The 18,558-nt window shown below is 35.8% G+C and overlaps 1 protein-coding gene across 5 annotated transcripts in view; it reads right to left on the bottom strand.

Annotated features, from left to right (window-relative positions):
* The window catches only part of SCAPER (S-phase cyclin A associated protein in the ER), a 160,228-nt gene that overhangs the window by 118,155 nt on the left and 23,515 nt on the right, over positions 1-18,558 (bottom strand). For 4 of the 5 annotated variants that reach the window (XM_068695860.1, XM_068695862.1, XM_068695863.1 and 1 more), the window contains 7 exons: positions 12,332-12,432; positions 11,107-11,223; positions 8,443-8,603; positions 3,306-3,565; positions 2,602-2,844; positions 864-1,034; positions 292-367 (listed from right to left, as the gene is read on the bottom strand). In XM_068695860.1, the coding sequence (XP_068551961.1) occupies positions 292-367; positions 864-1,034; positions 2,602-2,844; positions 3,306-3,565; positions 8,443-8,603; positions 11,107-11,223; positions 12,332-12,432 (1,129 nt within the window). The remainder of the gene's footprint in view (positions 1-291; positions 368-863; positions 1,035-2,601; positions 2,845-3,305; positions 3,566-8,442; positions 8,604-11,106; positions 11,224-12,331; positions 12,433-18,558) is intronic. The other variant, XM_068695859.1, reaches the window with a different exon arrangement.

Below are 18,558 nucleotides of genomic sequence, written 5' to 3'. Positions count from 1 at the left end.
AATTATTTTACTACACTTTTAATCAAACGTTAAGACAAAACTGGATAACAACTTTTAAAATTCTAATAGAGACATGGTAGTAGAGAGCTAAAGAATGACACACAAAGCTGAAAGATAGCTTGAACACAGAAGCCCATCTTTCCTAAGGAAACAACATCAAAAATGACACAACTTGGAATAATATTTAGATGTTAGGGGCATCTTCCAAATTACGTAGGCATAAATAAAATGGACATTTTTCTAGATTTTGCTGACATTTCAAGTTAAACACAGTAATATATGAAAATGTACCTTCATAATCTGCCAAGACGTCATTCCAGTCCATAGACATACCGCAAAAAGATATGCTTCCATTACCCATACTAGCCTGAAAATTAATATGATATGCACAGTAAAAACATAAAACTTAACACACAGATGGACACATACATTAAACAGTGCCAACTCGATGATATCTAACAATGTTTCCAAATTCAATTAGCCATCTCAAAGATGCTGTTTCCTGCTGATTGTGATAGTAGGTAGTAGACACTACCACTTCATCAGGAGTAGCTCCTGTATGGCAGCAGTGAAAGTACCACACCCCAACTCTCCCATGTTCCTACTCAAAAGCAAGCAGCATGAAAATGAGGGCAACATCAGAGGCTCTTTATCACTCAGCAGCGCTGTGCTGTTGAGTTTACTAAGACTAAATACTCCTTAAGACACAACAGTAACTACTACCTGACACTATGTACTTCCATTTGCATGTAATACAGGTTGCATTAACACACAAAGAAATGATTAACAAATTCTACATTAATACTCTGCTGACATCCAAGACAGCTTAAAGTTGGGTACTTTAAAATAAATCAAACACTCACAGAGAAATCACTATCATTGTCAGTCTCAATATTAATGTCATTGTTTTCCTCTGCTTCAATCTCTCTAGTTAATTGCTCTTCTTCTGCAATAGCACTAGCAATAGCTTCTTCATTTGCCTTTTCCAGGCGATCTGCCAACTCTTCTTTCTTAGCAAGGACTTCTGCCATAGACTGTATAGGAAACATGAAACCAAGAAACACCCACAAATCAGATCCAGGCACAAAAAAGTTGTTTTCAGACAGTTAATATGAATTGTATGACATTTTGTTCAACTTCTGATTACCTGTAGATCCTTCCTACTGTATTTTGTCAACATCGCATGTGAATGAAATATAAAAAACATTAAAACTGTTAGCAATTATCAACTAATTTAAGGGCTATGTAAACCAATAATCATTCACACAATTCCTAATATTTTATACAAATGTTGTCATTAAAAGCAACCAAGACAGTTTGTCTCTAATTTCTATCTTTTAAATACCTAGCCTTAGGAACTAAGCAACACATACACTGAAACACTGACAGCATGTGCTGTTTTATCTTCAAAAAAGAAATCATGCTCTGAAGTATTATTTAGAAGGCAAAAATGGACCTGCAGATAATCTGTATCTAGAAACTTTACTGTGCTTAGTACTACTAAATCTCAGGCTATGATTGTTTTTCAACATGAATGGCAACATAGTTGGTCAGGAATGTTAGCCTGAATATGCTGATTGTCGTCATCTTCTCAAATGTCCAGTAATAACTAGTTCATTTCCACTCTAGATACCAAGCAATGTGCCAAAATGCACAAATCTGAATTTAATACAACTTAATCTGGATTAGTGAAATGCTTCCAAGAGAAAAGATCCCAAACTGTCAGCATCCTGAACTGTTAATAATTGAGAATCTGAAATAATGTTAGTAGATGAGGTGCTAGAAATCAGATCTTTCTAAAAGCAATCAGATACCCAACTTGGAAATTAACATCATTTACAGACTAGACTATTGCTAGGTAAAGGGAAGGTGATTCACAGGAAAAGTTCTGTAAATCACAATACTAATCTACTTTCAAGATATGAAAAAAAAACAAAAAAACAAAAAAACAAAAACACTAGACAATTGGATTTTATGTGGCATTGCTGCGACTCTGCTCGGAGAAACCCTGAAAAGCAGACACATGGAAACCCGCAGAATCCAACAGACAGGAGAAGGCATTCTTTATAGGAATCCACATTAAAAGAGAATATTGACTTGACATTTGTTATTTCAGAACAGCATTTGTCATCATTGCTAGTTGTATGGGAAGACCCAAGAGAGCAGTTTAGTTAGCCTTAAAAGGTAAGGAGGTCTACATTTGTTTCTAACAGCATTATGACATCCTATGTCTTTCCAGTTTGGATAATTAGCAAAACTGGAGTAAGAATTTAATAAGAAACTTACTATTAAATGACTGATAATGGAAGGAAATGAGAAACTATGGCAACCATATGTAAGAAAAAAAAACAGTCAGAGCACACTAATACTCTTTATTCCAAATAATGCACTTATATATTTCTAATTCCAATTTAGAAACTTCACTGAAATTCAACCTATTATGATAAGGATGTGTGCAATACATTTTTTTTCTACATTAAGTCCTCTATAGGCTTTTGTTCAATTTGTACAAGAGGCTAACACTAAACACTGTGCAACACAGAATGAGAAAATTAAGGCTTACAGTTAGTATTTACTCACAAATCTTGTAAGATTTCTTACCCATCTGGCAGCACTCACATTTGAAATATCTGAGGGATCCATTTCAGTTTCAGTTCTAGCTTTTTCTGTCTGAAGTTGGTCTACGTCATCAGGGATCACAGAGGAAGCTTCATTCATCTGGGGAGTCGCTGAAGTACTGTCAGTATTTGTGAGAACTGGAGGCACCTCAGAAACTGTTTGTAAGGAATCTTCTTGCGAGAGTGTGCCAGTGCACCCCGTATCTTCTGATGTGTGTGCTGTGAACTAGTTGGAGACATTTGCAAAATTAATAAGGTAATACTGATTTTTGAAAAGTCACCAAAGTGAAAAGGATTTTAACAAAATACCTGGCATCCTTACAGTGAGTGATATAAACAACTCCACTTACAAAGATTTCCAGTGAGTCATAACTTTGCAAAAGTTGGATCTTTACCTGAATTGCTCTTTGTATGAAATGTGCCTAATGATGAGTTCTTGGAAAACAATGGGAAGCCTGTCCAAAGCATTGTAAATCATATGGTTCACCTTATGATTTTTAACTTACCTATTTGTGCCAACATATTAATGTGTTCTCACAAATCTAACTGAAATAAGTCATCATTTTCAACCCTCTTCTAATCTGTTTAGTGAATACGAACTCTTGACAATACTACCTTCAGAAAATTCTCTAAAGATAAAGCTGCGAGACTTCTTAAAGCAAGAAAACGGTTCAAAATTTTACTGACCTGAGTCCTCTCAGTAAGAGGATGTTCAGACTGATGTAAGGGGTCTTTCTGTGCAAGCTCTGTGCTTTTGGATGCACCATCGTCAGAGACTGAACTTCTACTCTTACTCTCCGATGGTGGTGAAATGACATTTTCTTTGTCACTGTCACCTCTGGGCTTCAGTGATTCTGCAACTACAGGTTTTGTTGACAAAGCCATGGATCGAGATCGAACAGGCCTTCCACGCTGAACTGTTTCCCAGCCCTCTGCATCCTTTCGATCTACATTAAAAAAAAAACACCCCATTATAAACAACTGTTTTACTACAGTATTATGCAAGTTGTGTGATAAAAATGTTCTCTTTAAAAATAAACACCAAAAATCAATGGAGCATTTTAAGCAAAGCTTTTTACTTTCAAGTGCTATCAGTTTCACAAAGACTGAACAACTCTCTTTGTGGATGGCACCAATTCTCTTATTGCTAAGTTACTTATACACATAACCAGGTGAAAAATGACACGTACTTAAGCGTTTTACATCTACACTGCTAATTCACCAGATGGCGTATGCAGCAACAGTAACATTAGAGGCCTTTTGTGAAAGCACACATCTCTGCAAGTACAGACATAATTGCAGGTTTCAATGAGGAAAGTGCAGTCCAAAAAGTGGTTTACTATTGTTCCAGAGATGGTTTGGGGTTTGTTTTGTTGTTGTTGTTTACTTTTTTTTCCAGTTGTTTCATTCTGATATTTAAAATACGTTAATCAGTGTCAGGTTTGAGGAAATTTCTTCTTCCAGAAATCCAGCAAGATTACAATATGAAATTAGAAGAGTAGTTTTCTTCCGTTTACTTTAATGACTGGTTAAGTCATCATTTACTCTAAGCTGGTTAAGTACAACTTTCTGACCAACCTTTTTAATCTCTAATCTTGATGTACACCCACAACGCCTTCAAAATTATATTTGTCTGCCTGAATTATCAGGTCTTAGGCATAATATGAGCATTTCTAGCAACTCAAGGTAAACCTCTTCTCTGTATGTAATATTTCTGTAGCCTCCAATTAATACCACCATGCAATTTCTCATACATCTTGAAATGACTGGAATTCTTTTGAGACTTGATGATAGCTCAGGAGTAGAAAAGCTAAGCTCACAATGTCTATTTGTAGAAGAAAAGCTCAGGTGACCAATGCCACAAAAAGAAGCCTAAATTTAACTCATTTAAATCAGTTTTAGTTTCAATAGATACGATCCTTTCTACAATACCCACTTTCACAAAGAGTATAAACTCAAAGTATCTCAAAATTTAGCACTTGAATAAACAGTATGGCACAATAAATCATGAGAACAGGTGTTCTGTAAAGAATCCTAATTTTCAAAAAGCGTAGCTCCATCTTTATGAAAAGCACGATCAATCTTTTTATTTTAAAACAGTTAAGAATAGCAATGTACCACAAGTTTACAAAACAAAATATTACAATTTGGAACTAATCTATTACTCAAGGGAGAGGCAATAAAACATCATCATTTAATAAAGTACTGAAATTATGGAAGAAAAAAAGAAAGAAGAGCTCAGCATAAGAATAAAATCTAAATGGCAAGCAAAACTCAAGAATTAGCAATTTCCAGGCATGTTTTTAAAGAAAAATTTGCAAAGCCAATACATTTATTGACACTAGATCATGTAGCTCCTAATCTGAAGCAAGGGTAACACTCATTAGGGCATCATCCTCCCTTCCATTTTTTTGCATACACCTGGAACTCTTTTCATATAGCCCAGTAGCCATCTCCACAAGCTAAGTATCACATAGTGAGTTTGACTACTTGCCGAGTTTTGTTAATGAATAATTTATTTGACTACCTTGATCATTCTCTAGTTTCTCTTGAGCTTCCCCGTCCCTGCTTGCTCTTGTGTTACAGGGAAGTGACAAGCCATCTGTTATCTTGAGGCCCTTACAGCCACCAGGGCCTTATCCTTCCCAGGTTACTCCACCTGGAAGCACTGGCCAAGTAGCCTTATCAGCAACATCACTAAAATAAATCTAGTCAAGTTAGTGCAAAACTCTTAGGAGTCCTACCTTAGGAGATGCGTACCCCTTCTTAAAAATTTACTTGCAAGTAATATACTACCGTAGTGTATTTGACCTTCCCCATTCATTATTAAACCTCAGCACTTTTTTTTTTTTTTTTTTTTTTTAACTCTAAGGTAACATTACTGTATCTGAGAGGCACTTTGGAAAACTGATTATTTGAGAAACAGGAAGCAAATCCAGAAGTGTATACTCAGATGAAACAGTTACAAGACAGAATACATGAGAGCTGGGAAAAAGAAAAATAAAATTAAATGTATCAGTCTGTGAAGTAGTGAATTTACAAACTATAATAAGAAGTGGTGAGTTAACATGCAAGACTTTTTAAAGATGTAAATTACCAGACTACTTTTAATGATTGCTTATAAATATGAATTACATATACATACATATACATATGAATTATTTTAAAAAGAGAATTACTGTAAATTTTCAAAAGAAATTGGGTCTAAGAATTTGACAACCCAGTCAGGAATAAAATGCTCTTTTCTGTTTGTGATGGCATTTCCTCAATTTGTTCTCAATTCATGAAAGTTATGAGTTCTTCCATAAGCCCATACTAGGACAGTTACTTTAGAGGACCGTATGTCCTGCAAATCTGAAGTCCTTGCTACATGACAAAGAAAATCAATCCACAACTATGGACATGAGCAACTAATACGGGAAAAATAATTATTAATTAAATTTCAAGTGCAAATGTAGAAAAACCACATTCAATATTTCTGGAAAGTGCACATTTTCTTAACTGCATATTCTCCTGAATTACATACTAACAACATACAACTGTTAATTGTAAGCGCTGATTCCCAGTCTTAACACATTCTAAACCAGTATCACCCATCTTGCCTCTTACCACTGACACCTGGGAATTATTTCCCTGGTAAACTATGTTTCATTTTGTAGAAAAAAATTAAGACTGAAATACAGATTTATTTTTTTTAATTATGAAAATATTGAAGGTAGCAATGTTTTTAATGAAGGAAATCAGATAAGATGATATAACTCCCATTTAAATGTGCATCCAGAAAAAAAAAGAAAAATCATTTAAAGAAATACCTGGAGAAACCGTGCATTTTCTCTCTCCAGTTAAATTTGGAAATCCTATCAACCTTGAAACAGATACAGTATCATACTGCTTGTCCATTTCACAAAAACATTGTGAGGCTTAATGGTAACACTGTTTGAAGCCACTGAAGAGTTTTAGGCAGATCTTGCCACTGGAAACCCCAACTGGGCTTTAGAGTAGCCAAGAGTGCATTATAGGATAGCAGGAGGAAGTCTCCCACAAGGCTTGAACATACCTAGCAGCTGTGCAGAGTGCATTAGCTGGTGGACAGGCAGAGCAGATGATACACAAGCCTCATATCTACGTCAATAATGCATGCTCCAGTCAGCAAGATCAATTTGATTTTACTCAAGAGATTCTACCCTCCATATGAAGGAAAATGCACTCCAAAAAGCATCTGGTTTCTTTTATTAAAAAATTGCAATTCAGCCATGAGAAAATCATTGAAGTTCTCCAGCGTTAGAGATAAGAGATTCTTAATAAACAAAGTCTCTACAAGGAATGACTGTTACTTCTATATATGAAATGTTTCAAGTCTGACTGTTATAGTACATTTAAATTAAAAATTACTGAAAGCTTACAGGCCAGTACTATAGGACCTAAATGGTTTTGCTCTATTTGGAGCTCATCAGCTTCAAGTAACAGCCATTAACAACACACAGAACAACAGGGATTCTTCAGTCCTTTAAGTTTCTAAAGCTAACATACGAATAAGGTCTTTTGTTTTCCTTTTAGCCTCTAAAGAAGATGTTATCCATACGGAAGAGCAGACTACTTTTATTCCCTGAATAGTTAATGAAGTTGTCCATACCTTCATCAGACATTCTTGTGGGTATTTTAACAGCCTGTAGTCTGCCACTTTAGTATGAGAGATAATCAATGGAAAAAAATTTATGAATAATTTCAACAACACACAGAAGTCAAAAGTGGAATTCAACTTACAGTTACAATGCTGAAACTTCAGCAGACTTCTACTACACTCAAACCAGCTCACTGCAGCTTTATAGATCAAGATGTTGTTACACAAACAGCACTGATCAAATCCTATCCAAACAACCACTTCTGGAGTATGGTTTTGATTGTTCTTTCCAAGCATAAAAATCTGCTTGCTACTGACTCAATTACATTAACTTGCAAGACACTTCAACAAGATTTTATCTCCTTTATATATCACGTATCTGAAACACCATACAGGATTTCTACTACCACTGGATTGAATGTACCACTATGCTAATACGTATATTCTCTTCCAGTATTTTCTCTCTTCAAAAATAAAATTTAAAAGATTGTTCACAATTTCATCTGAATATTGATTTCTACACCTTGCCTGCTGGTTTTGTAGAAAGTCAACAGGTCCACACATGGAAAAAAAATGGAAAAAACGCAGTTCTCAAAATAATATCAGAGCTCCGGTGTGTGCAGAAGTTGTCATCTTGTATTCAAAGAAAGAAAAACCAGCCACCGTCACCTGAGTGTAGTTCTAATCATGTTGTCTCCCTGATCACATAAAACTACTTTTGAGCTCTTTTACAGAATCCTGGACACGTATTGTTCTTCAGAGATGATTTTTTTTTCTTTTTTCCCTGGAAGTCACAGCTCTTTGTTTTCTCCTATGATCCTGATGTCAGTGATGAAGTATAGAAAACATACACAGAGGTTTCATGCAAAGAAATTTTGTACCTCCGACTCACTCTGTTAGATTATCAGCTTGTGACCGAAGATTCTTCTTGGGGTGTTATGCATTAATGTTTTAGCAGATCAATTTATAGTTGCTGGAAGTATATTAGCATGCTACCTATACTCAAAAACACAACTTTGTCTCAAACTTAGCTATCACAATGATAATGCATACCTGCAGGAATATTTTCTCTCCATCCTTTATTCCAATTTTAATATTGTGATATGCAAAATTGGACTTCATTTTGATTTGAAAATAGGTAACATGCTAAACTAACTTTATAGCACGTGCTTTGTGAAAATAAGCCATTTAAAAAAGACTTGCCATTTTTTCGTGATGACTTCTGTGCTGGAGTTGGCAGGCAGGTTGGCGGTGTTGCTAGCTCAGGATTAGCAGCTTTAGTTCCATGGTTGGCTTTTACCTTATCAGCCCAACTTACACCAGAAGGAGCCAGGCGTGTTGCAGAAATCGTCACTGATGGGTTCCTAAATGGAAGTCATAACTCTCATTAGTGTCTAATCAAAGAGCACAATGGTTCATTACAAAACTTTTTCTCATTACATCCCTTATTTAATCTTGGTCTTTACTGACTTAGGTTGAGATCTATTTCCAAAAACTGGAACCTATTTTCTCTCTCCCAAGTTTTCAAAATCTGTGTTCCTTGAACATTAAAAACCTCAGTAGATGCCTTAATAGAAAAATCTGTACAAAATTCAACTCTTCAAAAAGGTACACATAGCCACAGAAACAAGGACACAGCAACAAATCAGCACGCGGAGGTATCAGGCACTACCTTGATAGCCTCTTACTTATTTCCAGTCACACTGACGTCAGAAGGAGATACCAAGCAGTGCTGCAGCTGGAGAAAAATCTCCATGTGAGATTCCTTATATGTAAAAGTCAATGAAACCAAATTAACAGGAAGCTAACTTCTCAGACTAAAATTTATAAATGTCAAGAAGCAAAAGTAACATGCAACACCACAGTGATGTAGAAACAGTTGCCACAAGAAACATCCTCTGATACCAAACCATAATGTCATAACACTAAATGTCTGGTGCCTAGTTACAGCCAAGTATAACCGCTCTTCTATTGCGTCTTCCCAACTCCTGCCCAGTCACACCAGTGAACTGTACAGAATGGGCTGCAACCATTATGAATATGAGTAGTCAAACTATATGTACAGGAAGTCCACTGAAGTGCAGGTTTAATTATAAATGTAGATGAGACAAATCCATAATGTACTTTGTTTCACTCGACAGTTAAGTAAATAAATTAATACATCTATTTTCTCTTACCTCCTCCACAGAAATAAACTAAGTCTGGAGAGCCATCCTATTAACTTCCAGAAAGACCTAAATATCTCTGCTAAACTTTGAATTTCTGGATGGATAGAACTGTAATGTTTTTTCATTTTATTTTTTCTTTTGTCCACCACTTAGAGCAAAACCATGATACTTTATTCAAATGAACGTAACCCAAATGATTTTTATAAACTTGAAAACATTAACATCCTTTCTGTTCAAGAAGCATCCAGTTCTTTTCAGTGACAAGGTTCACTTTATCTGCACCACAGAACCAATTTCTCTTCCAAACTTTATAATGCTGAGTAAGATGGTCCAACAAATCTAGCTACGTCATTAGCTAAAGCAAAGCAGGGATAAAGATTTGGAGATCTTGCGAGTCTCAAGCAAATATGTAGAAAACCCCTACATAACCAGACCGCTCTCTTATTTTAAGCCAGTGGGATATCAGGTGGTTGTATTTCCCATTTTTATCAAGTCAGCCATCAAACAGCTATAAAGAATAATGCCATGAAACTCTAGCTAGTTTTTACAATCCCCTCTGATCCTGTGGGGATGCAATACAACGTGACGACATCAGAAAAAGAGGCCAACCAAAACCTCAGGCTGCATTAGGATACTTACATAGCTACAAACTACAGTAGATATTTACAAAGCAAGCTGTATACAAATGAATAGTAAAACTGTCAAAGACCAGACTGTAAATGCAAAAAACTTAATGGAAACACATTTTGCTGATCTTTTTTTAATAAAGAGCTTTTATTTCCTTCATACTCAAATGTTTCCTTTGACTGTTTGCATATATTTTCCTCCAATCATCATGTATCTAAGCAGAAAACCTCTCAAACACTGTCAACTAGGTATTAATGCATACAAAGACACTAGCACTGTTGGTGTAATTTTTCCACCAGTTTGTAATATCTTCGTAGATTCTGATATTCAAATTTTAAACACAACTGAACACTCAGAAGTCCTGACACAATATTCTAATGGATCTCTCAAGGCCACTGTCACTACGTACAGTACATGCTCTAGAACTCATAAATCCTGAATTAATAACGCAGTCTGAGAATGATGTAGATTGGACACGTGCTCTCCAGAACTGAAACAGCACCAGACAGCGCTGCTCTAAAATGGTGCTTATACATATTTTTGTTGAGCTCCTTCCACAGTCATTTTCATTATAGCTAAGTGAAAGATGCGTTATTCTAGTATACAACATGCTCTATGTTTAAACTTGTATCAATTTTGCTGTTCAGAGTCATAATAAACTCAGTTTACATTCATTCCTTCTGATCAATACTTGTGCATATTCAGCTGGCCACTTGCATTGTTCATACAGGTAATTTTGGAATTACAATTACACAAATTTTAACCTTAGTTTTGTAGAAGGAAAAGATTACTAAATAGGTAACATGAAATACAGCAACTGGTCATTCCAAAGACCTGAACATAAAATACAATAGTTAAATATGTAATAAAGTAAGTAAAAAAAATAAGTCCTTGATAGTTTTTTTTTCCTTTACAGAACATACGCTTTTCTTCCACTAATGCAAATATTTGTAGGTATGACTTAATAAATAGCAAAGCAATATATTTATTACTATAGAAAAATGCCACGTTCATTCACTCAGCTTCAAATAAATCCTTACTTTAGCTTTAATAGACTTATCTGGTTTCATACCCAAAATTTAAACTTCTTCGAGCATTTGACGTCACATTAATTCTATCTGTTGAGGGACTTGGTATCACATGGCGTCCAGGAGACATCTTCTTTACTTCCCAGGCTAGTGAAGTAGGTCTGCAAATTCAGGAAAGAAATGGTTAAAAGTAAAATTCTCAATAACTATTCCTCTGTCACCTTACCATGATCTGTAAATGCTCTATAGTATTATGGAATACTGCTGAACATAATCAGGCATCTTAGCAATTGTTTCCACACTGAATCCAAACCGTACTAGCCAGGCTGAGATCAAAAATCATTCACTTTTAAACTACAACACTTACTTTAAATTTCAGTATGGGACCAAACATTAAACCAACCAGTAAAAGGAAAATGACTACGGGTAGAACTGGAAATACCCTCTAGTTCTAGTGACTGTAGCAATGCACATAAAAAGCCCTGACAAATCAAGGAAGGAACCTACATTGTCTTATCCCATATAACAGAGCATGTGATAGTGTTTAAATGCTGCTTTGTTTAATATATGTAACAAATATCTCCTGGTACAGGAGAAAAAATAAAAAAATTAGAACTAACCCAATATATCACCATCAACTCATTCTATTACACTACTGATGTAACAAACAATCTGCAATAACATTTACTGATAAATGTCTACTAGCAAAGATAATTGAACAGGTTGAATTAATTTAACTGCTACTAACATAAAGTATTCTCATCCAAAGAGACAGAGCATGAGATGGAAACCAGAACTGCAGTTTTATTATGCCTCTACTTTTTTTTTTTTCCTACTTTTAATTCTTGCTCTTGAAGCTAATCTGATTACATGGAAATTACAACCGGCAATTAAGAACAAAATCAAATTTGTAGAACCCACTGTTAGGGAAGAAGGGTTTAAAAAAAAAAAAAAATCACATAAGTGACTTTAACTGTGCCTTTTTTAAGGCACAAATTGTGATGATGTAAACAGCTTTACCTTTCTAATACCATCCTTCCAAACTGGCTTCCATTTCCAGCACCACTATTCCTTGATAACTCTGAAAGGCAGGAAAGAATCCCCACTACATCCTCACATGAATTACCTCCAAAAGAAAAAAATTCTTCTGGGTTCCCTACAACAGCTATTAAAAGTGGTTCTATTTGCTAAATGGCTGCTGCAGAATGACTTTTATCATGAGTCTGCATTTTGGATATAGATAAGAGAAAAAAATAAAAGTCTCATTACCTGCTTTGAGCATCAGCCTTTTCTAGTTTCTCCTGTAGCTGTATCCAGTCAATCAGCGCTTTGAAGTCCCTTACATAGTTATCAAGCATCATCAGGACTTCCTGAAAAGCAACCATTACATAAACCTTAGTATTTCAAAAACAGTTCCTATGACCCCAAAAAGAGAAGTGAGTAGAAAGTAGGAAAGTTACTGGCCTGCGTCTTTCCTATCAAAAATAAAAACAAGGGGGGGGGGGAAGCCCAAACAGTTAAGATTTTTATGTGAACAAACATTAAAACACTTATTCTATCAAAAACATGTTTTCCAAGATCTTTCTAAGCACCAACATCTAAAGACAGAAGAGAAAAATCTGGCAAGAAAATAATTCCTAATATACATAGATACTACTGTTTGAGGGTTGGTTTGTTTTCTGTCAAAATCATTATCCTTTAAAATACGCTATCCTTTAAAATACTTCAACCAATACGTAAAATAAAATAAAATAAAATAAAAATGTATACATCCTTATAGACCTGTGGAAGAAAAAAACATACTGCTGGTGATTCCTCTGTCTGCAGAGTGAACACCAAGTTACACAATAGCAACTGTATCAGATGGAGGGGATTCCTTCTGAAGAATCCAGAAATCCTTGCATTAGAAAAAAATAGTTCTTGAGCCCTGAAGTACAGCCAACTGTACCTTGTTCCTATGGTCTTTCAAGAGTGCAGATCTTTCAAAGGGGGCACAGATGGATGCCCCTGTGCTCATCTGGGTTTGTGACAGACATCCTACTGCCACATTAGATTATCAGCACTATTATACTGATAAAGGAACTTTAACGAGAATCTCATGGCACTATTTTGAGAGACAGAATAGAAAGGATTGCTGCATTAGATCTGGTTTACAAAATGACTGCCTTTGACAAAGTTACTGCGAAATAGACAAGATGACCTACAAAATGCCAAGCTTACATTCTCCTCTCTGATTAGTACACCTTAATAAGTGAACAAAAGTCTCTAATTGCAAATCCTCCACTACAGAATGATTACAATCCCCGACCCTACAATTGCAATACCTGGACCATTGGTATTACAATCTTGACCATTACAAACCAGTTAGTTTTCTACCACTCTAAAAGTTATTTTTGAACTATAATGGAGTTGCTGAAGAATTTACCCATTTTTACGTGAGTTAATCACACAAAAAAAATGCATTTGTGAACATATTGCATGGCTTGAAAGATTTATATACTATAAAATAATACAACTGGAAGAGATCTTAAGAGCAACCTACTCCATCCCATAGCTCTTGGGCAGGTTTAACCATTCCCTGTCAGAAATGATGTAGGTGTGCTGCAGTTTCATTCAGAACATTGCAACATCTTGAAGTTAGAAGAAGATTGCAAATTATGTGTTGGTCTCTATCATACAGAATAAAAACCATTAGTTAAGTGTATAACTAAAAATCTTAAACAATAAAAAAAAAAAAACCAAAACATTGAAGACAGTAAGAACTCTACTACAGTAAAGCCAACTAATCCCTATTTTTGTAGCATCACTTCCTATTCGCTTCTAACAGAAAAAGGACCTTTTATACATGCAAAACTCTTTTCTGTTCAAAATGTAAAGATGATTATTCATGTTGTTTAACACATGCAAGTTTAAAAGTCAGCTTTAGTTTGCACAGAAATATCCTTTTAACTAGGATGTACGACAGACCTAGAACATATGCTGTTTGTTATAAAGGAGAAGTCAGAAGGAAGTCAAACATAGTACCACTGCTGATCTGAAAGTTGCTCTTTGTTTTGAAATACTCCACAAAAAAGCAAGCAAAAATCTTTCTTACAAGGCAGTTAGTTTACAACACTAAAATAATTTGCATGTTAAAGTCTGCTCCAAAAAATGAACAAGTCAAGTATTTTAGCCAGCTCTTTTTTTTCTCCAGTTTTGCTAATAAAATTTCAGCTTTCTAATTCAATTCAAATACATTTCAGTTAGCCTACACTAAGTTGTGCTGACTGTTATTAACAATAAGGGCATAGAAAACAAAATTTAATTCTGAAGCATTTATTTTTCAAGTCTGCCACTGAGATATTCCTCACAAAAACATGAATCAATCTGAATATGAGTTATATTTCTGAAGTGAGCTGGCACATGAAAAAACTACAATAAATGGCTTACCCTATTTTAAGGAATGTTTAGCTGCACATTATCAGAAATGATCAGAGCAGAACCATGCAGCTGTAATCCGAGTCATGTTTTACGAACAAGGGAATACAAACAAGACAAGCAGCTGGAGCGGCCCCATATTCACTGATGCACATCTTTCTCCCTACAGCTATGAGGGCCATTTTGTCAGGCAGGATGAAGCAGAACAAAAGTGGCTCTGAAAGCGCCGTTACAGGCATCCAGATAACTACATATAGATGTACAGCTAAAATTACCAATTAGTTTACCAATTGGCTGCAACGGATTCGATTGGTTTGTAATTAATTCTAGTTACTGGCGCATACAGCAGGACGGTTGGCGCCATCCCTTTGTCCTACTGACACACAATACCGGCGCACGGGGCTCTTGGGTCTTGGACATCAATACAGCTCTCTAGCTTACCTGCAGTATTGCATGTAGCAGATATACCCTGTGGTGCTGAAGCAGTGGAAACTCGTACCACTTGAGAAGGTGCTGACAAAAAGGAACCTTTATGGGGTAGAGTATGGCTGCACTAGAGTCAAAACAATTTTAAATCCCATTATTTTTCAAGGTCATATCTATCCCACACAATTTTTAAAGAACCAGTTCAAACTAAAAAAGAAAGCAGTACTGTTAAAAAAAACAACAGCTAAATGCAAAATCAGTGACACACAACTAAAAACACACACAATACAGCTCCTGTTTCCTCCATCATTCTGATTCACAGCCCTGCACATTAAAAAGCTTTTTTCTGTGCATTTCCTTTTCTCCAGTTCGCAACTATTGCTTCAGCTTTTATGTACATACGTATATTTAAGTTGTGCATCACACTCTTCAGTTGATCATATTAATGCCTTTCCAATCAGAAAGGCTCTCTATAAATAGAATAGCTGTATTAGAATAATCCTGTATTCCTGAATCAGAACCATCTTGACTTGGGTCCTAGCCAGGTCGATTATAGCCTTTAAAACCAGAGGTTCACTTTGCCTGGAAATCATACAGCTGCTTTGAAACTTCATCTTCTCCACTTATCCTCCTATTCTCAAACAAGGAAGGGGAAAAGAGAGAGAGAGAAAAGCACAGAAGATAGCATGTTTTTTAAGTCACTACAATTCTAAATTGCAGAAAGTGTGAGAGAGGAACTTAGTCACCACATCTGTACCGCAGCTTATTCTCATGGATAGAAATACATATTTTACTTTACAAATTAAGCATGCTTTGTTTAAATTATCTATGCTGAATATTTTAGATTATGTATTTAGCAGAATAAATTCCATTTTCATGTACTCCAGTACATTTTAGCTGGCAACATTGGTTCCTTCTTTCTTTCAATTTATGTTTTTAATGTTAATCAGGTGTTTTAGTAATTCAGTGCAAAATGGCTTCCTTGTAGATTCCTTTGTACTTGGAACTACAAGCACTTAAAGCCAGCTCTGGGTTAGGTTAAACAAAGATACATATAAATATATGAATATTTATGTATATAGATAGCTGAAGGGAGGGTGTCAAGAGGATGGGCCCAGACTCTTTCCAGTGGTGCCCAGCAACAGGACGAGATGGAATGGGCAGAAACTGAAGCATGGGAAGCTGCATCTGAAAATGAGAAAACCCTTCTGTACTGTGAGGGTGACAGAGCACTGGGACAGGTTGCCCAGAGAGCCTGTGGAGTCTCCTTCTCTGGACATATTCAACACCTGCCTGGATGTATTCCTAAGAAGTGTCACTGCTATGGAAGAAATCTTCCTCCAGATGTCAGAGGACATGTGCAAGAACTTAAAGCACACAATTTATTTACACAAAAGCAGTATATACGTTATTAAACACAAAGGGCCAGGAACAGGATCATCCAGACTGCCAGTCTGAAGAGATGGTGGCTTTTAGTAGCTGGCTATCTATTCCAAATCTGCTCTAAAAACAATAAATTATTATCCTGAAATACCTCAACCACTTCCATCTGTGAGGCTGAACGCCCAATCACTACCTGATTTTCCTATCCCTTACCGTTAGCTTCAAATTTTCATCCATCTGCAGAAGATGACAACAATGAAAAATTTAAGTGTCCAAAAAGGCAGGAAGAATGGTTCCAGAATAGATTTTCACTGGGCATTGGCTGTCACAACACAGCCACAAAGTATTTATTTAGAAAGAAATATACACATAACTCTTCCTGAACAACTTCACTCTCAGAAAAAGCATTTTCTTTAAAACAAGAGAGAAGCAGCAGACTGCTGTACTCCTGATGTATTTCAACTGCAGAGTTAGATCTTCTCAAATAATATGAGAATGTTTCAAAATGTATGTTCCATAAAACTCTATTGATCTGAAAGACTCAGTCTTGCGAGAAACATAAAAAGAATTATACATGTTTTAAGACATAAATCACTGTCTTAGGCTTTCAGGGAAACTTGGTTTTACTGAATAAAAAGAAAAGATATTCTATCATACAAAACAGACATTACTTCATGCTGAAATTCTCCTTCTAGCTGGAAATGTTCCCCTAGATATCAAAAAAATGAATACTGGGTTGTACAGATGTCTTAAGTCAATGTCCAAAATGGTTATGAAAGTGACAGAAATACAGTAAATAGATGACACTGATAGAGACATAATTAGCATTGATTAGGTGTAGAAAGCAAGAGATGCTGAGTAAACCATAATTAAAAACAAACAAACAAACAAAAAAAACAACAACCTTGTATTCTGCACAAGTTTGGTTTTGCTTCTGTTTTTCCAATTCCTTTGCAAAGCCAAGATATTTTTCACTCAGAGTCAAGGGAAACCAGGACATTCTAACAAGAATAATGTATCTAAACAGAACACTCAGAGACCTGCGTAGAGGAAATAAGATGCTTCATAACCCTTTTTGGGACACCTTTCTTGAGATTTGCAGCGCTACAAGGAAAGAACGGAAATTCATGTATAACAAATCATTTCTCCTCAAAAGTCAGAAGTAACAAACTCAGATTCTGTATTCTGCCTCCACCACCACTTCCCTGGCAACAGGTAGATGCAGCTAGAAAACTGAAATGTACGAAAAGAAATAAATAATATAAAACCTTATCTTCCAAAAAGTAAGATGGACAGGGTTGAACCAGCTCTTATGAGTGAAAACGCAGTCAAGATCTGGTCTGAATTCACTTGACCATTATACTGAATCTTTGTAGATTCCTTTCATTGAAGTTAGGAAAGCCTTGTGTGTTTTTTTCTACCTTTAGCTCCAACACATTTAGAAACAGTTTTATTTTCTTAGCTGTCTTGAAATCCAGTAATCAGCATGGATTACTACGGGTCTCAGTCTGCACGCAAAGAGATTGAAATCATAAGAATTAGCATATCCTGAACCAAAACCAGCCCTCACGAAGCATTCTTAGTGAGAGCCCCTAATGAAACAAGTTCCTCTCTCCTTCAGGGAGGCCTTCAATCAACTGAAACTATGGTAAATCACTCACAGATATCCCCCTGCTTGGAAGACCTTCACTAACGTTGCTTCAGCTGGTTCTTCCACGTAACACCGCCATACAAAATGTCAAGACTTAAGGAAAAGGCTTTACCTACCTCTTTACAGTGTATCTTGTACTTTTTCCATTTTGTAGGAGGGCACAAAAATCTCAAGAAGAATAAAACTTTTTTAATTGAACCATACCCAAAGTGGACTGATTTAACAATGTATGTGAGCATTACAAACAAGGAGAGAAAAGTATCCTGCTCAAAATCTTGTAGAACTATACCAGTAAGTAAGGGCTAGGTGGAAAGATAAAAGTTTGTACAAGTATGAAGTAATGCCAAACAGAAATTTAAAAAGAACATTGAACTAAATTTTTAACATCTTGAAAAGCAACTTTTTTGAAACAAAAAGCAGCTGAAGCCATTAATTCGTCATAGGAGGAAGAAAAAGACATCTGTTGAATTTCAAGTAGTTGAGAATCTCCTAAACTTAAAGTATCCTTAGCTACTGGATCCAGTTGCTCAAACTCTATCACATACACACACACACTTTATGCATATATATATATATAACTCTCCTCCCTGTTGCCAGTTGCTGAGACACCTAAGACCAT

This window comes from Anas acuta, chromosome 12 (assembly GCF_963932015.1).
Source record: "Anas acuta chromosome 12, bAnaAcu1.1, whole genome shotgun sequence".
Taxonomy (NCBI): domain Eukaryota; kingdom Metazoa; phylum Chordata; class Aves; order Anseriformes; family Anatidae; genus Anas; species Anas acuta.
The sequence above is the reverse complement of the archived record's forward strand: the minus strand, read 5'-3'. Positions and strand labels throughout refer to the sequence as shown.